This window comes from Atractosteus spatula, chromosome 19 (genome assembly GCF_055471065.1).
Source record: "Atractosteus spatula isolate fAtrSpa1 chromosome 19, fAtrSpa1.hap1, whole genome shotgun sequence".
In the NCBI taxonomy this organism is placed as follows: domain Eukaryota; kingdom Metazoa; phylum Chordata; class Actinopteri; order Semionotiformes; family Lepisosteidae; genus Atractosteus; species Atractosteus spatula.
Genome location: NC_142724.1, coordinates 8,506,279 through 8,532,500, shown reverse-complemented (window position 1 = coordinate 8,532,500; position 26,222 = coordinate 8,506,279). Strand labels below are relative to the sequence as shown.

The following is a 26,222-nucleotide window of genomic DNA, read 5'->3' as shown; positions in this document are numbered from 1 at the left end:
GTGAATAAATCAAGCTTGCCATTGTGGAATCTTTCATTCAAATTGGTAAGAATCTCCCAAAACCTGATCACTCCAGGTAAACCATATACAGGGAGTCAATAAGAAGAGGTGTATTAGATAATACATTACATTTACCAATCAGGTGTAATTGACTAATTGTCAGGAGTATCATGACATTGCCATCACCTATTTACACATGCATAAAGCAACTTTTGTACTATAAAATATGGATTTGACTTGATTATCTGTTATCCTGCAACACAAACAGCCAAGATTTTAGTTGACTTTGAACATAGAGTTTTCTGTATTAAGAAGAAAAAACTTAGAAGAGAAAAGAAAAATGTCTTATATGTATATTGTGTTAATACAAATTAATATATTTTCAAGTGAAAATAGTCACCAGTTCCCAATTTATGTTAGTTTATTTTAGCACTATCCTGGAAAATCAGAAGTTTACTATCTCAGAAGGGAATCAATGAATACTGAATGATTCACAATTTAAAAAGTCCTTCCTAATACAGTGAGTCACCAGAGTATTAGTGCAGTGAGAACCATATTAAATTCAAAATGCATTGTTTAGCTCTGCTCTGTGGATGATGATCAAATTCTTTCAGCTTTTCGGGCACAAAAATGTCCTGGATAGATAACAACAGAATCCTTCCTACAGAAGAGGAATCTCCCAGCCACAGTAGAAAGTTCATCTTAACAAATGCCAGGACATTTTCTTGTGACCTGTATGGTGTTCTGCTTGTGTTACCTTAAAATCACCCCTGTTCCCACATCACAGCAGACAGCGGTACTGTAGGTGGAAGCTAGACAGACCTCTGTGAATAGCATTTCCCCCAGGACAGATTTCTGCTTCCACTCTTCCACCTTTCTCAAAGTGCATTTTAGGCTGCTTCTGGTTTTCAGACATGCATGTCAGCGTTCAGCAGACTGGAATGCTATTAATTATTGAAGGCTACAATTTTGGCATTATGCTGCAGTGATGGAGGAGGTGATCTGAGGCAGGTGGTGTTGGTATTGAATGTGCCTTTGCCCTGTGTGCCTCAAAAGCAGAACTTAATCTAGGGTAACAGGCATGAACAAAGTCTGAGAGATACTTCTGAGTAGCCAAAAGATGACTATCCAATTACAGAACAAAATGAAAGAGATTTTTGGTCCACAAAAACCTTGAGATTCATTTTCTGCAAGTGAAGAATGCTGCAATTGTGTTTTTTTGTAATCTCAATTAGGTCTTTGTAGTCTTACAGCTTTAAAGAGTTCATTTCCAGCTTCAGGAAATATCACATGAATACCAAAACAAAATTTTACAGCTTCCTTCTGACTATTATGTTAAAGAAAAAACTAAGTGCAGTTCTTTTGAGGAAATAATAGATCATTGTATCTCTGTACAAAATTAACTCTAAATTTTACGAAAGAAAAAATGACAGTGACAGTAGCAGCTAAACTTCAGCAACTTCATAACCTTATTTATATTTACAGAAAATCAGAAAGAGACAGAAATGGGTTTCTGAAAAATTAAAGCAAAGTATTTTTAAAAAGCAAATCTTCAAAAATGCACTTAATACAGTTCAATATTATCAATCCTATCTACATTAAAGGAACTACAGCAGAGTTCCCTGTCAGTTTACATTTTCTACACAGCATTTAACTCTGGAGAATAAAGGGAAAAACTCCTGACACACTTGGTATCTTCCACAGTGTTATGTAAAAGCTGCTTCCATCTCTACCACTCTCTTGCCCTGCCTCCCCTTGCATATCCCTCTGAGTGTCCACTTGGTACAGGCCACACTGCTGTTATACTGTCCCTGTAGTCTAAACTGCTCAGTGCTGTAGAAGTCCAACAGTAAGAAGGGGAGCAAGTATAGCTGTGTGTGAGCAGTACAGTTCAGTTGTGGTGTAATTCTTGCTTCTTTCAGGGATCCCTAACCCTGCTTGACAACAGAATGAGCTATATAACGGCACACCCTTCCTCCTGCTGAGAGAAGAATCAGCAAAGACTCCCTCAAACAGCTGTGTGCAGCTGTGTGTCTGTCATCACTTGAACAGAACAAAAGAAACTTAACAAGATCATGTCCTCTTCTGGATCTAACAGCCACAATAAGAGACTGCCTTGTAAGTATTTCTATTATATAAAATAAGTGTAATCATTCTGTTTAATCTGCCTTCTCACCCAGAATGGGTCTCAGTGTTTTATGGTGTCTGTAATTTTGATTAATTGTTTTATCATTTCAAACAAGTCCAGAAAGTGTCTCTGTCCTGACAAAAAATGCAAGTTTTTTTAATTGATCACTGCCTTCACTTCTTTTTATTTAAAGTAAAAGGTTTTGAGTGAGTGCACCTTTAACTTTTAAATAACAACACAACACTTATACAGTGTGTCCCTCCAGCATAGATTTGTGTAGAGAATTCTCATTTTTCATGAAACTGCATTTTATATACAAGTACAGAATAAATGATTATATATATAATTCGATATATTGAATTATTTTTCCCAGCTCCAGTACTATTTGTAGGTTTAAAGGAAAATACAGATCGCAAAATCATAAGAATGAATCTATATAGTATACCCCTGCTTGGACCTATACTACATATGATCCATTCAATGAAACAGATTGAGTTAAAATTTGGATTATGGTGCAACACCGTGTTAACAATAATAGGGCAACTTTAAACTCTTTGATATAAAACAAGCATATAAAAAGTTGTTTTGAATTTGCATGATACCTCACTTGCCTAGGTGTACTAGATGAAGTTTGGCTAATAGAGATCTATCAGTGTTGTACCACATAGCCTGTCCTGGATGGGGTCTCAGGAAATGATGGATTGGAGTTGACATTCCAGTATACTGCAAAAAGAAATTTGAATTTAATCCACTTACCCCTACACAATGCATCGACATGTGCTGGACAAGTATTATACAAGTCCAAGGCTAGACAGTCTCACCACTCTGTGTTGAGACCTCACCTGTGGATTATAGAAGCTCTCATTTTACATGTTTATCTTTTGTCCTGTTGCTTCACATGTGGTCTGCTGTGGTGGACTTTTGAAATGTATGTATAGGTCTGTAAGTGTAATGGATGGAGGTTTAATAAAATAATGATAAAGCTTCAGAACCTCTTGAAATGCCACAGGATGTCTTTATTTTTGTTTCCACCCAAGTTCATAATTATCATTCTCAACTGTTCACCAGGATAACTGAATCCATCTGGCACTTTTCCAGGGCAGGAAGCAGGTGGTTACTTAAAGAGGTTTGTGTGACTTTCTGGACTACTACCCCTGAAAACTGTAATTCAACATCACAGCATTAAAACAAACAAGGTTTTAGAAGGATTGTGCTTGTTTAAGGGCAGACAGGGATTTATTTAATGCTGTTAGTTGATTAGCAGACTGGTTCAACTTAATATTGGCTCTTGCCTTCTGCTGATGTTCTCTAGATAATTTCTGTTAAAACATTTTTTCAACTTTGAAAAAAAGAACAGTCATGAACCATAAGTTTGTATTGCGGTTCCATCAGTCCCACATGATTATAAATACAGGTAATTAGGGGATGGAATTTTCTTCACAGTTCTGATATATTGCTCTTTGGGGATATCCAGATCATGGCATGTAGGATCCATCAAGATAATGGTTTAGACATCAGTAAGCAACAACTGGATTGTTTCAATAATGCATACATTTTGGCCAGTATGTAGGTCTAAAATAGCAACTGTTTTAGAAATCAAACATATGAAAAACATCATCTTTAAATACCTGTCTGGCTGAACTAAGAAAGTTATTATTTTAGCACTGTTACATCAGTCCACTAATTCAGGCATAAACACACATGCATGCACTGGAAATTATTTCTGCTACTCTTTGAATTCTGTTTCTTGTTCAATCACAGAAACATAACAGAAAAGATCTTCACTTCTGAAGAAGGAACAGAGCAGGGCTCTTGGCCAAGGTCTGACTGGCTTTTGATTCACAAGGGAATGATAAATCAATATCGTAAAGAAAAAAGATTAGGTTGCAATTTACAAAGGATTCATGCATTCAATGTATTTCTCTTTATTTTTCACACACATACTAATATATACATTTTAAAATTTAACCTATAGGTTGTTGTTCATGTTAATTGTGCCAATTAAAGAAGCTAATCTCCAATAGATTTTCCATTCATCTTGTGGATCAATACATTCTGCATTTTCACTTAAAATTGGAGTGGGTTGTGTCTCTTTATCTTGTGGGGAAAAAAACAGACTTTGCATAAAATCTGGGTAGTTAGGGTTTATTTCTGTATTGCTAATCCACTCAGTTTAATCCTGCGATTTACACAGTCAAGATCCTGGTGTCCCTACCCCCATCGTTTTCCAGACAGCTTCTTGCCACCAGGATCTCTTCCTGACAGTGCAGGGATTATCCATGGAGCTCGCTGTAATCAGGTTAGGTCTGACATTTGTGGAGTTAATGGGGTTAGATTTCTGGGTAGGTTCATGGAGCAGAGATCCTCACGTGACAAGACTGGCCAGCTTGACACATATAGGTGCTTCTCAGAAACAGAACACATGAAATAATACATGAAATATATTACAGAATGGATTCTGTACAATCAGTCTCTAGTAACTTGCAATTCCTTTGCTATTAGTTTGAAATCAGCAAGAAGCTTCAGTGTACAACATGTAGCAGCCTCCCCACACACACAGTCACACATGCAAATAGTATCTTACAGATAGTGATATCATTGTATGAAAATGATAATACAGTTCATGAACTTCATACATTTTAATAGACTGTGCCAAGGGCGTAGTTCATTACTGTTTTAAACAAACAGTATGAGTTCAAGTATTATTGGCAAACCTGGACAAATCCCAAAATGAAATTTTAACCCAAAGCTTGAAAGTCCCAAAGTATTCTTCATGTTTCTTCAGATAATATGGCTAAAATATTTGTTTTGTGGGGGTTTTAAAACTGTAATTTCTGATAAATTTAATTTGTAATGCATACCGTTTAAATTTTGCTAGGAGACATTCACAGCTTGTTGCTTGGGACTGAATACTCAGTAATATTATGAAAGAGCTCATAAAATGAACAAGGTTAATAACTTCTAAATCACTGACCTTGAAGTATTGAAGTAACCCTGTCTGGGAAGATTGTGCATCACCACCTCTTTCCTTTAACCTCAAAGGTTATAGATTGTATAATCAAGCAGCATGCACCATATGTTCCCTGGTAAAGATGCACCGATAATTAAAGCTATAAAACAGATTGGATGTCTTCAAAAGAGCAATAAATAGTTTTAGAAAAAAACTTGAAGCAGCATTTAGTGAAAGAGAGAAGCTATTTAGACTGGGCAGAGCTATGTCAGAACTGATTTTAGACTAAACAAAGCTGAGGAAGATAAGTAAATATTCAGCAAACTTTAGAAGCATAAGATTACTAAATATACTGCATAAAAATTGATTAGTAAATAACATGGCCATTCTGTCTCACGTATCTGCAGTGATGCACGTATGCTGCAGACAATAAAATGACTATGAATCACCAGACAGTTAAAAAAGTGTTGAAAAGCAAACAATTATTAATTTGTTACAGAAATTGTTTTACTAAACCTGAGTTCCCAGTAAATACTTGTGTGAAGTGTTTCTGCATCTTGAATCCCACTCTCAGCATGCTGTCTGGCAATGAAATTGTCTGAATTCCAGGGACCCACTGCCCCTCTGCCTTAGGACCTGTTTCCCTCACCTGCCATGTCGAGACAGTGGAAGAATGAATGTCAAAAATAAAACATACATTCATATATTCATACGCAATACATTACACATATTATATGTGCTTTCATATGCTGGCAAAAAGCTTCGATACATGTTATTGAATAAATCTCAACTTCCTGAACACATGAGAAGCTATAAGGAAAACTACTCTTGTGAATTATGACTTAGAAAGTCTGTAGAAACCTGGTGTGTACAGAAATTGTGTCCCTAAGGGACACTTTAAACTCAGATCTTTCAGTGTATTTTGAGTGGAGTGCTCTGATAAGGGAAATTTTGGTGTAATATCTTTAAATAAAGAAAATCTAAGTCAGACAGCAACTACATGACAGTTTGCTGTGGAAGAACTCCAGTTACTGTACATACACATTCACAATCTACATTCATCCTTCGGCTTATCTTTCTCCGAATAGACCCCCTGTTAGGCTCTTTATTTACAAGTACAGGAACTGTGGGACACAGAGAATATTATGACACTACAGTTCTGCTGAAGGACATTTCTACATTTAGATTGGACAAGGTTATGATTTTCATGGTAATGGAAGAAAGCTGCAAAACTATCTGTTTCTATTGAAAATCTGCAATGCAACAACAACTTTACAGCTGTTACACTATGATAGGAAGTAGAAAGAACTGGGCCTTTTGTTAAGCAGATGATAAATGGCACAGTTTTGAGAATAAAATAAGGAGTGCTGTACCTTTCCATGATAGTGTGTACATTCTCTATTCTAAATAAATTCCTTTTAAGTTTAAAGGTGTATTGTTTCAGATCTTTGAGACTGGTTAACTAGTTCTTGATCCATATGGATTCCTATGGCTTTAATCTGAGAATCAACCCTTAATGAGGAATCTTATCAAAAGCTTCCTGTAGGTCTAAATATATAATTTTGTATATGTGATTTTACATAACTATACCTATTTAAAGACATCTAGCAAGTTAAATCTTCACTTTCTAAATCCATGTTACTCATTCCTTAAAACACCACTATTCTCTAAGCATTCTTCTAATTATCTCTCCAAAAGAAAGACCAATTGATTTCCTGATTCAGATCAGAATTGGTGTCATTTATCTAATTTGGAGATACTATAAAGTCACATTCTAAATGACTGCTGTAATATCTTAGCTAGGGGTCTGTAAATAACATCCCCTCTTCCTTAAGTATAACTGGTGATTGCACACGTGGTGATCTATTGGTCTATAGCCTCCCTAGACCCTGTGGTACTTCAGTGTCAGTTCTGTTAAACTCACCAACTCCTGATGGAGATTGTAATAACATGGGTCACGTTACTGACAACTTCTATTATAAAAAATTGGATTGTGTATATCTGAAATATATATTTAGTATGTTTACTATACCTTTGTCATCTTGTGTTACAAATTCCCCAATTATCACAGAAACTACTCTACTTTACAAGACTATTTACAATTGTGGTTTAGTACACGTCTTTTACATCTGCACATTTAGAATGACTACAGTAACTTTAATAGCCTCTGGAAAGTAGAAGTCAATGTGACTCAAAAGTGGCACACTATAATGAATTTTTAGATTCAAATAAATAATTCTGGCATGCCGTTCCATTTGGAAACAGATTGTGAAACACTCTACCTCTGGAAATATAATTTGCTTATATATTTAATAGAACTTGAATTAATATGCATAATTAATATACTAATTAAATATTAACAACATTAACCGTATTTTAATATTATTAATATTTAATACTAATGTAATTGACATATAATTAATCAATAACTTGAATTTTATTAGATTAGGCTAGTCAATTGAGTTTGATAAACTTCTCTCCTAACCAAAATAATGTTATTATAGGGTATATGACAAACACGAAATTTAGTAAACGACCCTCATACACGTCCATTTATGAATTCAGGATACTCAAGTACAGAGCCTTATCGTCTGAGATTCCTTAAAGGGGCATTTGAAAAAAAAAGAAATTACAGATACTACAGATATCTCACTGGATTGTGATGGTAAATAGGGATGTTACTGTAAATACACCACAAAGCTCTAACAATCCTTTTTGTGAGCTTAGAGTAGTCAATCATTGTCTGACAGGAGACTAAAAGACTGGGCAAAGACTATTGTGAAGTGTACTGTTGGATAATAATGATGTCATTAACCAAAACGTTGTTGCAACACCCAGCTCAAATGTCTCAGTAGCTTTCCAGACCACTAATAATTTTTAAAAAATATTCTACCTCCTGGAGCAGTTTTATAATCAAGAAAATCAAAAAGTCATAGCTGGTATTCAATTGTTGAATTTGTCAATTGCCCTATTCACTCCTTCCATTAGGGGAAACAGATGTCATTAGCAGCCAAAGAATAATCCTTGTCTTTGGTAATATACAGTACATTTGTGTAAAACATTCTAACATAACACACACACATTAAAAATCATTTATCTATAGCTTAATGAAGAACAATGTCTTTCATCCTACTTATTGATAGAATCTAATACATCATATACAGTATATGTACTGTATATAGTGCATTTTACTGCAGGGAGGTAAATTTGAAAGAGCTGTATATACATGTAAAGAGAGAAAGAAACTGAGAAAGAGACTGGCTTAACTAAATACATTCAAATTCAAGTACTGTGTAACTACTTACTGCTAGTGACAGTGGAACGTTATTTGCAGTTTTTCTTGTTTTTCTCATGAGCATTGTATTAAGTAAGAGACAAGTGCAGGTTGTGAAGCACACATGAAGAAGGCATTGTGTCTTTTTTCTTTTTCTTTCCACAAGGAATAAACCTTTACCTGTTCCTTTGCAGTTTACGCATGCTAACACAGCTACCTACTTGTACTTCATTGCTGTTAATATAAAATCTATCTGCAATTTAGTTTTTTTTTTCAATGAAATGACTGTTACCATTGCACAGTATATTACACATTTTCTAATTTACTGTCTCAGTTCAGCCATGCCAAGAAGATTACACTAAATTAAGAATCTATCAGTTCTGAAAGGATTGATAGACAGGTGAGCCAAGCAGTCATCTCTGAAACAAGATAAATGTTTATTTTCCCTCTTCGTTCCAGGCTTGAACATGTATGATTGGCTTTGCTAATAAATGAGAAGTTCCTGAACAGATTAATTCACTCTCCACAGCTCAGAACAGTGTGTGCTCAAAGCAAACGTTCCAGGATGAATCATTTGGACAGGCATGCTGGTAGAGAAGAAATTATGTCCTGTCAAATTAATTTTTCACTCCCTGCCTGTCTGAGTCCAGCACTAGATCCCAGTATATATTTCACTTTAATTCCTTTTGCCTCTTGTTTTAAATTAAATTTCCCTAAAGTAACATAACATGTCAATTTTGTGCAGTTAATGTAATTAATATAATCCACTATCATCTAAGAGCGAACATTTTAAGGATGAAATAAAACAACTCCTTAAGTATGTGCAGTGTCCATGTTTGTCCTCTGGATTATGTAAACAAACAACTGATCATATACCCTAGTTAAGGCTCTAAAAGGCTAGATTTGATAATTCCTATTAGTTTATTAATTAATCAGCTGAATGAAGTGCAGAATGTTTGATATGGGAGTGAATGACAACAGCATGTTTTGTCAAACTATCACAAATTTGGATCACACCGGCCTGATTGTATGAATAGATAACTTGATCAAATCAATTTAATCAATTCTTGTATCTACAGTATGCTTTTTCAGCACTTACTGTGGCTTGAGTGTTAAACATTTGGTACTGTAGTACCAAATTCAAATTATGATTTCAAATGTTTCACATCCTTAGGTCTTGAAGCTGATGACAATTTGATCCTCAGTATGTACTGTACAAGGTGGATTATAAGTAATTATTAGAGTATGTTTTCTTAGGTTATTCATAATCTCATTACTGTATTCAGATGTCAAGGTTTTAGTTGCTTAGAGGAAATTTACTTAAGTGCTATAACCTTCTAATGCAGAAGAAGTGATATTCAGAACTGGTTTCATGTTTGTAAAAACACGAGTGCCCAGAGTAATACTGTAGCTCTCCTAACAAAGCAATTGGTTTTTCTTCTCTGGAGAAACACACATCCATCTAGACCTCTCCTTTTCTATTTATCTCAGCCTAGATGTAAGACTGAGCTTTTAATGCATCCTGGTGCAGTGACCTTCAGGCTTCGTGTTGCAGAACAGAAATGAATCACAGCCATGTGCTTCTACTATCATGTTGTACCCAGACATTGGCAGGAATCCTCCTTTAAATAAACTTTTTTATCTGGGGATTCGCTACAATGCTTTAATTCAATTCATTGTCATAACTCTTCTTCACCAAGAAATACATTAACTACACATGGTTGAAGGTGTATATAATGTTTCAGTCATTGCTGAAGTTGCATTTATGAGTACAGTGGCATATAATGATTTAGGTTAGGGCATTTTGCTTCCATAAATTGAAGCCAATAAGAATACAATTATCTGTTTCTTTACTCTAGAGCCTTGTTTTTCCTGTCAAAACAGCTTTTTAACCACAATATGAAAATGCAAACTCAAGTACAGCCCTGGCTAAAGTAACCTTCTATCTAGTGTGCTTTTGTTTACCTATAGCAGGACTTGATTAGACTATGTAATTGTGCCCCAATAATTTACCAATTGTGGATATTTCTTGGAAAGCTATGCTTTTGTGAATCTCAAACTTTTAATGGGTTGCTCCTGAACTAAGTCTGCTCAGACTTTTGAAAAAAGGATGACTACCCAAATCAAAGAGCTTCTGTGCTGAGAGATGAACGCAGCACTGTCTTAATTGTGAACCAGACTGATAGAATAAAGGGCTTCTTACCAAACTTCCTGTCCACAGAGCAGACCAGACCAATCCCTAAACCTCATGAACTCTGGTTTTGTCCCTGTATGAAAAGGGTTTTACTTTCCCAGTCATGCTGAAAGTTCTGTTTCTCTTTGTGAGAGGAGGCTGAGCATGCCTCTCACATCCGCTCTCCAACTCCTTTCGTATTCTGCCTGGATCCATGCCCTCATTTCAACACTCCCTTCGTTTTTTTTTCCCTCAAAAAATTAGAAAATATTCAGCTTTGTACTTTCCTGACCCATCCAGAGTTAAACTTGTCTTACCCTTGCTAAATGCTAACTCCCTATCAGATAATCAGGCAACATTTCTGAACTTATTAAGCAATTACTGATCTAACAAACCATGTTTGCAAGTCACACTGTATGTTCAACCTATTTTATAAGAATGTTTGTTAGTGCAACTGTTTAAGTGCAGGTCGTTCAGACATATAAGACTGAAAGAACTGAGGCATGTTTCTGGCATGTTTCTAGCATTAAGCTATTCAACCGGTTGTCTGGAGGTTAGAGCAGACTGGCAAGTGAATCGTTGTCTTCCAAATTGCTATAAAACTACTGGTGCTCTGGCTTCCCAGTTGAGTGTCATGTCAATTCTGAGACTAGAGAGGTCTACTCACTCAGGTGAAGTAAACACAGCGGAAAAACTGAAATGACCTAAAAAGTTCAACTAAACAAAATATTTGAGCAGGGGGTCTCTAATCTGTCTCCTGAAGGGCACGGTAATACATTTCCTAAAGGTTGACAATAGCTGTAAGTAACGAATGACTTAAACAATATTCCTTTACAAAGTCATGCATCTCAAAACCATTTTTCCAGTGAGCAACGGAATTTTTTAGGTCAATTGCATGAGAAAGATTAAGTGACACACCAGAAGGTCATGGCTAACATTCAGTGAAGGATATGTATATTTTTGCTGTCTGGGTTCAGGATCCTCTTTCCTAGTTTAGCAACAAAGGTATTTTACTGCTTTGGTACATCTCGTGTTTCTGTCTGTTCTTTTCCTACGGTTTGTCTACAGATTAAGTACTGCAATGCTTCATTAAAACAGGGCTTGGTTTAGTGAAAAATTAATGTACACGTGTCAAACTGCAATGATTAAGTTGAAATGCAGACCTTATATGTGCACACGCACCAATTTTCACAGTAGCTTATTAACCTACCTGTGTGTCTTTGGACTATGGGAGGAAACTAGAGCACCCAGAGGAAACCCACTCAAACACAGGGAGAACATACAAATACCACACAGATAGCACCCCAGGAATTGAACCCAGGGTCCCGGCAATGGGAGACAGCAATGCTAACCACTTTGTTTTTTTATTAATATCCTCAAGGACCCCTGTTCAAAATTGTGATCCTATTTTGATCCTGTTCAGAGATTTAAAAAATCATATAAACATCACCTGCATAGAACAGAGCACATATACTGTAGTTGCTTTTGTGTTTAAACTCAGCCATGAATTAAATAACTACATCAACTATCCAGTCATCTGTTTTTGCTGGCCTCACACATTTGTCTCTGCAGAGGCCTTCTGAGTAGGATTTTAAGCTGGTTTGACAAGCCTTACTTCCTCTGCTTAAAATAGAGAAGCTGGAGATTTACAGAAATACCTCCTTGTAAGGTCGGGCTTGTAGACTGGTGCAATAACCCTGTTGTTCTTATGCATCAATTTTCTTTTTCAGTAATAGATCTTGACGCTAGTTTGCCTGCCCTTGTCAGCCAGAGGTTTTGCTGTTACAGCAGGGAATTTTCCAATCAAATATTCTGAATTTTGTAACAAACATCTAAATGACAGCAAGGTAACATGCCCATTAAAAATAGTGACCTGCATTTAAATGTCATTGCTCCTTGGGGGAATATTCCTTTCCCTGAGTGCTATGTTCATGAATAAGAAAAGACATATTCTTCTTCTGCCTGTTTTGTCTAAAAGCGATCACTTTTGAAATAAACACTGTCCGATTAATTTACATGAACTGTCCTTGAGTTAGGCAGCATATTATGTAAGGAGTATTTTACGCTGTCACATATTCTCTGTCTCTTTTTATACACTTCAGGCCTTGTGAAATCTACACTGCTATGTGAAAGTGTTAGATGTTTCAACTATTTTTCCTTCTTTGTACAGAAACATTCTATGGGAGATTTTCTTCTAAGAAAGTGGAAGTTTTTTCAGTAGAAGTTCAAAAAGTAAAAGATAATCAAAGTAGATGCATATTTTGTACAACAAAAATTAGCCTTTTAGCTTCATGGATTGTGATAATAAAGAGGAATACCTGTTGATGAGTCAGTTAGATTTTATTGGTACTGTAAATGTGATGGATGAGCAGCTGCAGCACTTCATATTGGTTGCTCTTGCATAGTTTGCCCTGAGATGCTATAATCGAGTTTTTAATTATTCTGATCAATGTGAATTAAAAATGACTAAATGACAATCATGGCTTTATTTTACTCAAACAAAGTAGCACTTAGTATCTTGACAGCATCATTCAGTGTTATTATATAGTAACAGAAAAAGCCAGTGGAAGCTCTGAGTAATTTGTGGAATTATTCAATTATACACATACTGTAACTCCTGATTGTGTCTAAAATGTTTTATCTAGTCAGCTGTTGCTGGTAGGCTTACACTTTCATTAATCAATCCCAATCATTATTTACCTTATTGAAACTGTTCATTTTTTTCCAAATATGTATCATACAAACTAGCATGATTCTTTGAAAATAAAAACATCGTAATTTCACAGTTATTCTTTATTTAGTGTTTGAAGGCTTTGGGACCTACTGAGCTGAGATGTCCATACTAAGCACAATGCCATAGTGTAGCTTAACTGAATGAGGCACACTTCAGTGTGCTGACAATCTTCATTGTACTTCTAATTTGGATTGGTCTTAAAAGCTTTACCCAATTAACTGAAACCCTCCCAGAAAATTTCTAATGTAGCCTAAATTCAAAGATGCCTTTTCAGAATGGCTCAATAAAATGAGAAATACACACAGAGCTGGAAATGAAAGCATAGACAATTGCTCAAAGATGATTACAACCATGTTTTGAAAGCCCACTTCATATTATTAAAGAACGTATGTTTTTTTTTATTTCCATGCAATGTAGAAAATACTTTTTCACATTGTTTTCAAGTGCTATGTATATATACAGACATGAGACATAGGTATTTAGAATCCCAGTTTTGTAATCACATATTTGTTTTCTGAACCAAAAACAGTTCCAATATGTGTGGAGAAGATCAGCAATCTGTAAATGAAATTACAGTCTTTTCTTGGTTCATCATGTTTATGAGTGGGTCACTAAGAAGTGCTTTTACTGGTCCTGGAAGTGTACTGTAGATTGTGGATAGGCAATGAGATCACAAACGCTCATATCTTGTGACTTTTCAGGCAGTGATGGTCTCAGTTAAAAGATTAAGTCTGTGTTTTATCTGTAATGTTGAAGACAATTAGTTCAATATATGGCATGTAAAGCACATTCGTTTTGTTTGCATTGTAGTCAGCTATGTCTGTGTTATCGAAAACTAATCTGAATTAACAGACATAAATGAGGAACATAGGTCACATTACAGACATATTTTGAAGACTATTTTGAAAACATTTTGTTTCCAGAGATTCATTTGTAAGCACTTTTGAATTTGCTTCATCAGCAATTTTATACACTATATCATAGTAAAACATTGTAAGGATCTTTCTTTTTAGTTCCTCTTAATTATCTGTTCTGTTACTGTCAAAACTGTAGAAGAACAGGAGATATCCAGTTGGTTTCAGCTACACATTACTAAAGAATTGTGCTGAGAAAACATTTTGTGTCCTCGAGACTTAAACCACCAATCGCAGAGCTACGCAGCATTAGTGAACACTGGCTTTCTGGACATGGAGAGCTGATTCACCCAGCTTCAGGCCGAATACAGCTTGGGACCTCACAGGAAGAGCAGCAAGAAACTGACTTGAAGGAAGAAAACCTCCCTGCCTCCTTTCTAACAGAGAAAAGTGAAACTAATTTGTTTTGATAACTGTGATCAGACTGCGATGACTGTATCTGCTTACTCTTTCCACACAACCGGAAAAGGAGAAAAAAGCTGTCGCCACCCAGACAGTTTAATGTTAAGTAAACACAGGAATGGAGCATAACAAGTTAACTTATAAAACTCTTCCAATCAACATGAATCTGTAATGGCTTTGCCCAGCCTCCTTGGCACTGTATGCCAAATGAGTTTCATGGGAAAATGCCCTAATTTGGCCACTGATGCCAGATATACAGTAGGCATTCCACCGAGATGAAACACTACAGAATAAGAGAAAAGATGGAATGCTTTCAATGATTAATTGCAAGTTTCTTAGGACTTAGTCTTTCTCTTGTTGTTGGCAGACAAGCAAATCTTTCTTTTTGATTTGTTACGGATGTCTTTTTTTATTCGGTGAGTAATGCCAGTCACCTTCGTAAACTGAGGTCTGCATCTCCTAAATGGCATGGGTTAGCTATTCTCTACTAAAGGTTCGCTAAAAATAACTAGGCATTCTGTGCAGTGAACACCACATCACTTTAAACTTTGAGCTGACTGTTCTGCTCCTGAATTCTTTCTTCTTGAGATCACTGTACAGTTTCAGTGAGAGATCTCAACTGAAATGACAGGCTACTGACCAGTTCTCTGCAGGTGCTCCTTCAGAGAACAGGTATATTGAAAACCAGGCTAAACTGAATGGAAAGTTGTAAACACATAAGACAGATTATTGATAAGAGGAGGCCTTGTAGCTCATTTGGTTCCTATAACTAATTCAAATGAGGATCACATACATTCATTTCTTAAGGTAGGATATTAGCTTTTATATGCCTTGGTAACTTTTAACAATCTACCATAACCTTTTGCAAAAACATATCTCCTGTCCTCTGTTTTAAATATGTTTCCTCAGTTTTTCTTTTTGTCTTCTGTTTGTGTTTCACTGTTTGGGTCAACTTTGTCAAAGCAGTTGAGCAGTCTGAAGACTTCTGCATTCAAGACTAAAAACGTTCTTTTAGCCTGTCAGTCACTGGCTGGTCATACTTATTTTCTGTAACATTAAGTAAAAAATTGTTACAACAAAATGTTACTACTGCGTTGTAGAATTTTAACAGTCCATTGCAGGACGCACACAGACAAACACACTCACACCAGGACCAATTTTCCCAGAAGCCAATTAGTCTACCAGTAAGTCTTTTGACTGTGGGAGAAAGTCAGAGCACAAGACAAAAACACTCACAAAAATGGGGTCAACATATAGTACAAATACCACACAGATAGCACCCCAGGTCAGGAATTGAACCCAAGGCTCCAGACTTGCAAAGCAGCCTTGCTAAACACTGCACCATCATACCACCTTACAATTGTAACCTGAACATTTCTTAATATATACTGTATTCTACACATTAAACTATATATCTCAACATTCTATTTTCCTTTCTTTATGACCACTTTGTCTAGAGGAATTAAGTAATCTGTCATGTATTTTGTATTGCATTACAATGGTAAATGAGCCAAATGTAAAACACTGACTAGATTCTGTCCAAAGTTTCCTGGCCTGTATACATATAAGGGAACTAACTCTGGCTGTGTGTCAGGACCTTGTCAGTCACTGACAGTGGTGGAGTCTGGGGCTGTGCACAAGCTGTTGATTCTGGACAGGATGATTCTCATTAACCTGTAACTGCAGCTCAGATTTTTGATGGAGTAAATGAGGAGCCTTAGGGCGGTCAGTAACCAGACCGTCTGACTTGTGCATGTGTCCGCTGTCATATTGGGAGCTGTCACACCTCGGTTGTTTGAATGACAACATCCCAGCGATAAAACAGCATCTCCTTGGAAAGCTGGAGTTCCTGTGTAACAGAATGGGATTCTACTGGTTTGGTTGGTAGGAGTTGGACTACATAAGCAGGCTTTGTTTTGTATGTGTATATGCCTGTGTATAAATACTTGGAGAAGAAAAATAACATATAAAAAAATAACAAAGCTTTCCCTTTTTATTCTGAAGCATCAGGCAATATTTATAAGAAATGAAAGTTTTCTATGTGATCTCTGCTAATTTAACAGAATGCAAGTGCTGAGCCAATATAGTGGGAAAAGCCCAAGTAGCAGGACAGACAAGGTTAATAACATTATACTTGATATTTATTTTGTGGTGCTTAATTAAATATTGATTTTCTATTATAGTCACAACTTTTCAGTTTTTCAGAGAGTGGGTTGAAAGCTTTTCACTTCTGCACAAAAGATGGGGATTCAGCCTTGCTTTGTACAGTCAAAATTACTGAGATCAGTGTGGCATACATTTCTTTAGCAATGAGATGACAAGGGAAAGCTGAGCCCTGACAGCCTGTAATTTGTGGGGTCTGTGCCAAGCCAGAAATACAATTTTCCCACAGTCAATATCCAGGCAACCTAGAGGTAAGATTAAGTTGTAATTTGTTTAAAGCAGACAGAGTCTCTGATTGTGGTAGTGCCTCTGTGTGTGTCTTTTAAAAAGTAGCTCTGCACTGGGAATATTTTACAAGGAGGAAAAACAAACATTGAAAATACTAGATAACACCTCCTGTTTTAATTGTAGTTTAAAGTACTTTACTTGAAAATTCAAACTTATGAAAAATAACCTTCAGTTAACAGAAAGCTTCTAGTCCTGGCTAGGACAGCAGCACAGTGGAAGCTATCTTGGAAACACAGGGCACAATACAGGGCCTGAGAGCAAACTCATCCTATCCAGCATATATTCAGGATCTGGAGCCACAGCATCTGGAGACAACCCATATGAACACAGAGTGAACATGTGAACTCTACACAGACAGGTCCCACCGGCCACAGTGGGGCCCAGGACTCTGGAGTTGATAGGCAGAAGTCTTAACTGCCAAATTATCACACCCCAGAAATATAATTGATAAATAATGATTATGTCAGTCAGGGGGATAGTTTTAGGTTTGCTATTTCTTTCAGGAAATATTTCACTACAGTAAAACCTTTAAAAAAGGTTGCTTTAACACAAAGAATTGTTTCTGTGACATTAAGTTTATTTTGAACAACAGCTGCTATAAAAATCAAATGAGAACTGAACTTCTTTAAAAACTTAACAAAGTATTTTTTGAATGTCAATGGATACAGTGGAATTGTATGTTAGTTTTATTGACAAAAAGACATGTTAAATCTCTTTTTTTCTGCAATCAAATATCTAACAGCTTGGTAACAATTTTTTTTTCTCAGTGTTTTTCGTGCTTCCAAAAACTATCCAAAATGACTACGGCAAATGTTGAAAAAAAAATCCCATGGCTTATTAAATAAGAAGCATAACTACTTGCAAAGTCTTTGTGAATCTGTGGTGAGTCAACATCCCATCTGGAGACATTAGACATGAGCTCTGTACAGAATTTAATATTGTACTGCAGTTACAAAACAGAAATAAGGATATAAGATGCTATGTCAGAGTCATATTCCAAGTCACATTATCATGCCTGAGGGCAAAAGAGGGACAGAAGCACATTGTTGCAGATCTCTCTCTTTTATTCTGTTGCTCTCTGTTGTGGTATATATAAATGCTGATTAATATATAAATGATTCCAGAAACAGGTATTGAAAAAGAAGGTGTAAACATTTAATAGAAGATAGATTTTGTGCAAAATGCAATACCATGTGAAATACTGTATAAAGGTTTGATTATCCCAAGCATATTGCTGAGATTAATGTATTTCACAGTCAGCACGGTGTCTTGTTGAATGGAAAAAAGGTCTCTGTGATTCGACAATAAAATATAATGAAAATTGTTAATTTTCTTGTAGAACAGTTGTGCATATAGACTTTTCTGATTGGTGCAGAATGCACAATACGTCTTAGCCATATCCACTGACACAGACCAGAAACATGGCCTGTTCCTGAGCTACAGTTCCTGTAAGTCTGTTTCAGTGAACTATACCATGAAGACTGAGACAGAGGTCTAGAAACTGCAGCTGTGACTGCTATTTAAACTATCAGGAGTGATAGAATGTGGTACAGGGAGGGGGGTTGCAGTAAACTCCAGAGATATATATTGTTCTGTTTAGCATTCTGCTATTCCCCCTAAACCTCCATGCTAATCCTTGAGAGATTTATACATCAATTTTCTTTTTAGCAGCTGGTGAGAGCTCTGCACAATCTCTGAATTATTCTGATGGCACGAGCCAGAAAATGCAAGTTGCTCACCCTTCAGAGCTCTGCGCTCTGTAACACATTGCCCCCTTCTGGCTAAAGATCTTTTGGTGTGATTTACAGGTAATCATTTCCAAAGCACTGCAGTTCCTTACATATTGCTCTTGATCCAACCACACCTTTTTGTTGCTATTCCAACAGCGACATTCTAATTGTTGGAGATCTGCTAGACAATTTCACATAATAAGGAGCCAGAAAAGCCATTTCTAGCCCTGCAGGCTATATATAATGGGAATGATTTATTGTACTATTGAGAAAAAGATAGACACTTGACATTTGATCTCTCCAAAAACAAAGAAGGTGGTGTAAAGTACTGTAGAGAGGCTGTGTGCACTTATAACCATAAGTCACACAGCAAATTCAAACAATCTTAAACCAAGAGCAAATCATTTATCAGAAAGTATTATTTCTGAGCTGCTGCTTTATGTTAATTTGATCTTAATAAGCGGGTACTTTTACCAAAACTAATTTGTGAAAAAATTAGTGCCACAGGCAAGTGGATTGCCTCACTTCGTTAGTGTTGAAGACCCTCTGTTACCCAGCTTCCTCTCATACAGGTTATGAACAAGTGCTGAATATTACTCTTAGTGACCATGACCACAAACCTTTTTTTTCATAGCTCCTGAAAGCATATTCAATTATGAATTGTTGAAAATTGGAGAAGTATGAGTTGACAAGTTTCTTATCGAGTCTGGCACTGCTGCTGCCTTGCAAAGTATTTCCCCATCGTGCATGCCAATAATGCTGAAATCTGTTAACACCACGGAAAGGTTTCTCTTATCTGGAAGAGTTCGATGTCTGATAAGACCTTAATATTGTGCATTTATTTTGCAGGATTGTGCAGTAAAAGGGCATTTATTAGTATTTCACAAATGGGGTATATTACCATCAAAACATAATTATGATGTATTAAATAGAAACAGCTAGTAATGCAGCATGTGTCTTTGTGCTCCACTGTAGCCCACTCCATGGTAGACTAAACAGAATGTTTAGAAAGAGGCAGTTTGTCCACAGTAGAAACGTGGTCCTTGGAGTTGGGAGAGTGCGTGGGAGCTGACTCTGCTGTTGTGACTGCCAGCAGAGACAGAGCATGCTCAGAGAGTCCTGGAGATGGATGCTGCCCAACAGATGAAGATACGGGAGAGACAGCGCTTCTTCGAGGAGGTCTTTCAGCATGATGTTGACGTCTTCCTCTCCACCGCTCACCTCCAGATCGAACACAAGAGGCGTGAGTAGGCCTCCATTAATCCATCCTGCAGGACTCAAGTGTAACAACAGGGTTCACATTCCGGGAGTCTTTAATATCAGGAGGACACAGGAATAGTACAGTTATATCTCTGTTTTTGAATCCTTTGAGCACGAGTGAGTTAAACCCATCTATGTTAACTCTTACTAAGCTCAGAAAGTTTCTGTGAGAAAGGTCTTCAAAAAGGTAATGACATTTTCTATAGAAAAGAAAATTCTCAATGTCTAACTCAGCTAAGCAGGGAAACATGACTTAGAGAAACGTCTGAGTGTTTTTAGCAACAGACTAACAGACTGAGATTCATGAGCACCAGCGCTAGAATATAATGACTAAACCTTGCTTCTGGCTCCCCCTGCTGGGTGGAGGAAGACTCAATTTTTACCCAGGCAGGGACAGGGTCTGTAACCTCATACAATACAGAAAATGAAAACAAACAGGACAAAGGGTAAGCCAATGTGATCATATAACAGTTCAAAGAAGACAGATGAAATACCAGAACAGTACAAAGAAAACAAAGGTGTGTAATAAGAGTGAATGAGGATGAGTCAGACTATTTAGATAGAGCATGAGATAAAAACACATACTTTATCTTAAACACAAATGTATTTTCTTTATATAAATACTTAACTTATTAAATTTAACGCACAAACTACAGACAGCTTTGTTGGTAAAGAAACTGCCGTCCGTTCTTAAACAAAAAATCAAAAATATGAAAAAGTCTTAAGTGTTTGCATATGATAGTTATCAAACATGTCTTGCAACACTTAACACTGTGAAATGTTTTGTGCAGTGATACTTTAACCATTCATGTACAGCTCATTACATATATGTTCTATGTACTGTAGAGGGAAAAAAGATTCATTGACAGAGAAATATAGAAAGGCATAAACTATATAGGTATTCAAAATCCCAAAACTTTTGATGTGCAGCAGCGAAAAGTGAAAAACTAATAAGGCCAATGTCCATGTCCCTTGACCAGCCCCCATTGGAAGTATATCCTCTATGGAGGTCAATGTGGACATGCTGGAACAGATGGAGCTGATGGACATCTCTGACCAGGAGGCCCTGGATGTTTTCCTGAATTCGGGAGCAGATGAGAGTGATATCCCATCTCCGCTGGCAGGTAGGAAAAATGGACATCTCAGACATCTAAGAGCTCGGAGTATACGTATTCCTATCAATCCGAAAAAATGGTGCCTGAGTGAAGTCTTTGCTAGACACAAATCTCAGATTTCCTTTCATTTAAGTGTATGCTCTATTTCCCAACATAAAACATCATTGCATACATATAACAAGTTTCCGGAGATAAAACATAGGAAAAATAATCTCTACTGCACTGAGGATATTTAACAATACAAACAGCCACACTCGGTTTATTTGATCTGATAATTCATCAATTACTACAGTTTTAGTTTTCTTCCCCACTCTTTGAGAAAACGGCATGAGCTTATATTTTTATATGCGTTTATATGAACATATGTTTTTAAAAGTGATTCACGTGCTGGAACTTATTTTGACTCATGATATCTGTGGATTTGGTTAGCTCATTGCCATTGTGTTTTTAAGCCTTTTTAAGAGATGCCCTTTAGCACAAATGCTTCAGTCACTTTGACAAAAAAAAAAAGAAAGTGACAAGCCAATGAATGGCATTTCAGCAAACAAGCTGAGAAAGTTGAATGAATGGGCATTCGAAGCATTGTTATCTTTGCTGCTCTTCCAGGTCAGGGTGATGAGGATCAGATCATGCTGCAGGTGCCCCATGGTAGAGAAGTCAAGTCACGCATGTCCTCCACCTCGTCCACCTCCACAGACCCCTACAGCCTTGACACCAGCGAAGAGGGGGCTGACACCCCCACTGTCCAATCAGACGATGAGGAGGTCCACGCCAGCACTGAATTGCTGACCACCACTCCCCTGACAAATGAAGATGAGGAGGGTCAGTCTGTCCCCATCTCTTAGCAATCCCTGTGCAGAAACACATGTGCTTCTAACCATCACTGCAACACAGAGGGGTCTTCACAGACAGACTCTTAAACAGCGGAGAGAGACATTAATAAGTGCTATTTAGAATGGACTGGTGACAAGTGGCCACTTATTGATATTGGCCTGTTTCCTTTCTGTGGTTTGTCTACACTACTACAAGTCATTCAGCGTTTTTTCCTTTCAAAAAACACTTTTTCAAAATATAACATTGCACAACTTTCTTACTATTTTCTCATAGTTTGATTAAGATATTATGCTTTTTTAATTTTACTTTGTTTCTTAGAAGCATTCCTGTTTGCATTTTAAACCACAACCTGGTGCCAAGATTTTAAAAGGAAAACCTAACTTAAAGAACCCCCAAAATGTACTTCTTTTACATAGCATGTGCGTATGCCATGATAGATGGTTCCCAAAACTGAGATGAAAAAAATTAAGAAAGAAAAAAAATCCAAAAAACAGTTCTGTTCTTTTGGGAAAAAAAAACTATAACAAATTTCAAATAACCTGCAGATTTTGTATTTTGCAGAAAATAGTGACATTCTTGGTCAATCCATACTTTTGTATATACAATTAATATATACAGTACAGGTTAAATCCACCTCTAACTAATCTCTACTTGTTCCTTGTGCACCTCACAATCCAGCACAACTCCTGACTCATTGTTTATGTTCTACAAAACAAAAGAAATATGAAACAATCAACTTATGTCAATTTATAGTTACTATCCAGTTCCTCCCTTTGTGTTCCAGAATCCAATTAGTTTCATAAATCTCTTCATACCATTAACAGCTTAAGAATAAATTGGTCCAGTTAACCCTGAATTGGTTTAATCTTTCTCCCAGATTTATAGCACAAAAACATGTTGTAATGGAGAAATAGAGATGTAAAACCTCTGATCTAAATATTATTCTGTTTTAAGATGTTTTTTTTTACTGATTTTTGGTACACTACATTAAAGTCCACGTTTGAATTGTTTTTTTATAATCTCAGCTGTTTAAAGGGCTCAGTGCAGCTTTGGGCATGGGAACAGTAATGGTAAAATGGACACAAGTGCAAATCACAAGTAATGGGAAATGTGTGTCGGCCTCTTTGAACTGAACACTCTCAGACATGTGACTGTAACCCCATCATCACCACCACACACATGAATACTACCATCAATGCAGAAAGGCAACTTGAAAAAACAGCAGTATAGTGGATCCTTTGCAAGTAGTGCCTGAAGTAGAAACCTGGGGATTAAGGCATAGACTTGAAGTAATGGAAACACTTGTACTAATGGCTAGTTCATCTTCTGTAAAATGACCTCCCACTTTGTTTTCCTTGCTAATACTGTGCAGGGCTCTCCAAAACTATGGGAACAGCAAAGCCAAAACTCTGATTTTTGCTTTATAGTCAAACAATTTGTAAATGTGATCATACGGTAAGCACAATGTAATATGTTTTACTTTCAAGTAATTCTGAGCATCCATTTGATCATATTAGAACAAATACAAAAACATCATTGTGGTTCACCTAGTGATTTAGAGTAATCATAATATCAACCATAATGCATGGTACACATTCACATTGGTACATTTCATAGTGAAAAGGTCATAGTGAACTTTTTCTGTTGGATAACCCTTTGACACAATACCTGCACAAAGTCTACAACCAATACAGTTCAACACTTTGAGTAAACCATTTGAGATGTTTTCCTGCAACCAGACTGAATTCTATTCCTATGGTGTTCTGACTTCAATTTTTTCAACTGGATTGATAGATGGAGAGTGAGCTGGCCAGCCAGTAGTTTTCCACTTTTTTCCGTTGATGAACCCCTTGGTTGCCTGGGTGAAGCGTTACCCAATAAGTATGGAACCATTTTCATTGTCATAAGCAGGCAAAAAAAGTTTCTTGTGTTTACAATTCACTCTGCTGCTGTCATCATTAGTTCCTTCTCCAATAAAGATGAGTGGCAGTGCATGCCCTAGCCATAACTGTACGTAAGCCATGCTTCAGAATTTGCTTGGAATTACAAAGGTGAGTCAGGAGAGTTATGGAACAAGCATTCCAGACTGATAAGACCAAGATAAACCTTAACAAAAATAAACTGATGCAAAGGTGGAGAAGAAAGGGATGCCCCAAAAGACACCACCTCATCTGTGAAGCATGGCCTAGCCTAAGCAAAAGTAATTGTTCTGACTTTGCTAATACCATTGGTGGACGCTGTATGGGTCATGTGTAATCCTTTGCTCTGTTATACTGGGAAAAAAAACAATGTTTCTCTTATTTACTTTGTATAAACAAAGTTCATAATAAAGAACAGAAGATTAACTGCAGAGCTGTGAAGTGTCCCTAGTTTCATTTTTCAATTCTTTTGTGTTAGGCACTAGAGCCTAATCATTCTATATAAGCCTTCAAGTAAAATCAAAACAGGAAGATATATTGTATGAAAAGTACTATCTGTTGCTTCTACGAGGGTTTATGAGGAGTAAAGTTTCAATTATACTTTTGCGGATGAAAGAAACATACCCTTACTTACAGGTGTCCTAAGGAGAAGGATCAGAGATGAAAGATGAAGAGATTGGGTGCAATAAGAATTTTATCACAGAGGCTCAAAGATTGGTGTAACGAGCAATACTTGTACACAAAATCATGAACATTACAAATACTTCCCGAAAGGACATAAAAATCTACTTGCACCCATTGTCAAAAAAGATGACAAGGAACATATTTTTCTTTGTTACCAGGTGCCCCAGATTGTGTTTTTTTTTCCAGCTTTGCCCGTTAGGACAGAGAAACTTTATATAAGGTGCTCATCAAAACATTCCTCTCAGGTTAGCCAATAATACCTATGAGATAATTTGAAATGGCCAGATCTCTCTGTTTAAGAGTTCTGTAGATACCGGTGATACCAGAAAGAAAAGTTATAAAGGGACTGTAACTTGTTGCAAGACAAAGTACTGTATGTATACTGTCACTTTAAATACACCTTTGGCAAAAGGAAGAAAGTACAGTTAATGCATGTAATATTAGATAGGTATATTAAGTATATTACATACAATTATATTCCACAATTAAAAAAACAATGATTAACTTCATACATAAGTGTTGTTCCAGAAAGTACAGATTATATCACTTTAATGAAAGGGTTTTATTTTACAAAATAAAAATGCTACTATTAAAGGATTCATATTTTGCCCAAAAAATCATAATTCGTTCTTTCCAATAGAATAAAAAATATTTACAAATGTAGTAATTTTAGCCAGCAATTTAGTACTAGATATTAGTTGATTCTTATGAAATATTTGGTTTCTCACATTCTGCAACCTGTTTCATCTGACCTGTTGGAATTTTACTGGGAATGGGAAGGGCTTTAGTTTTACGAGCTTCAACTTTACAAGTTCTTGCGAATAAGATGACTGATTACATACTGAATTACCAATGATAATAATAAAAATTATGATCATGAAGATAATGATGATAATGACATTAATAAAGCAGTAGACGCAGGCAATAGGGTTTTACAGTATTTTTCCCAGAAACAACCAACGCAAACCCCCATGGCAAAATTACTAAGAATACATATATACAGTATAAGAATCTTCTGATAAAACTAAGACCTTGAGCATATCTATGGATCAGTGGGTATTCTACATATTTAAGATTTAAGACATAATATGCAGCATAATAATAATCAAGTCTTAGCATTTTTTTTCCAAATCTTTTGAGGAGTGTTTTTTGCTTTGATTACAAACAAGTAAAACAAAAGTGAAAGCTACTCTAACAATAATGTGTGATCACCAGCTACAATGAGGAAATGTTGTATACTTTGCCTAGAAGCATTATTATGCTGAGATTATTTCTTCATATAACTTAACACTTTGCATTGATTAATATATTATTTTAATATCTGATTTTTATTCTCTCTGAAGACTGAGCAACTTACAAATATATTGCAGAAGTATTCATTCATCTTTAAAGGACCAGACTTTGTTCAATCACATGGGCAAATTTTATTTTTTTATATTATATTATATTATATTATATATTTATATTATATTTCAATTTCTATAGGTCAGGCGCTGGTTGGGGGTGGGAGTACTTTTAGAATGGTGAAAGGTTAGGACAGCAAAACCCCATCACTGGCCAAACATCCTGTCATCTGAATATTTTTTTTATATATTTCAAGGTTTCAAAACAGAACAACCCAAATACAAAAAGCTAAATTTACCTCAGCATATAA

General features: G+C 36.2%; 1 protein-coding gene across 4 annotated transcripts; it reads left to right on the top strand.

The window, feature by feature from the left end:
- Positions 1-1,827: 1,827 nt before the first annotated feature.
- LOC148818008 (dysbindin) lies at positions 1,828-24,314 on the top strand. 4 transcript variants are annotated; one of them, XM_088937483.1, is made up of 5 exons: positions 1,830-2,118; positions 3,197-3,254; positions 19,850-19,999; positions 20,997-21,140; positions 21,738-24,314. In XM_088937483.1, exons 3-5 carry the CDS (start codon positions 19,882-19,884, stop codon positions 21,974-21,976), a joined length of 501 nt encoding a protein of 166 aa, XP_088793609.1. In that variant the 5' UTR covers positions 1,830-2,118; positions 3,197-3,254; positions 19,850-19,881; the 3' UTR covers positions 21,977-24,314. The 4 variants fall into 4 exon arrangements, with proteins under 4 accessions (XP_088793608.1, XP_088793607.1, XP_088793609.1 ...); XM_088937482.1 differs by lacking the exon at positions 3,197-3,254 and having other exon boundaries at positions 1,828-2,118; positions 19,853-19,999; XM_088937481.1 differs by lacking the exon at positions 3,197-3,254 and having other exon boundaries at positions 1,829-2,118.
- The last annotated feature ends 1,908 nt before the right edge of the window (positions 24,315-26,222 follow it).

Coding starts and splice junctions, on each gene's coding strand:
- LOC148818008 (XM_088937481.1), top strand. CDS start 2,076: ATGTCCTCTTCTGGATCTAACAGCCACAATAAGAGACTGCCTT. Junction 20,000..20,996: donor CCAGATCGAACACAAGAGGC/GTGAGTAGGCCT, acceptor TCCCTTGACCAG/CCCCCATTGGAAGTATATCC. Junction 21,141..21,737: donor TATCCCATCTCCGCTGGCAG/GTAGGAAAAATG, acceptor CTGCTCTTCCAG/GTCAGGGTGATGAGGATCAG.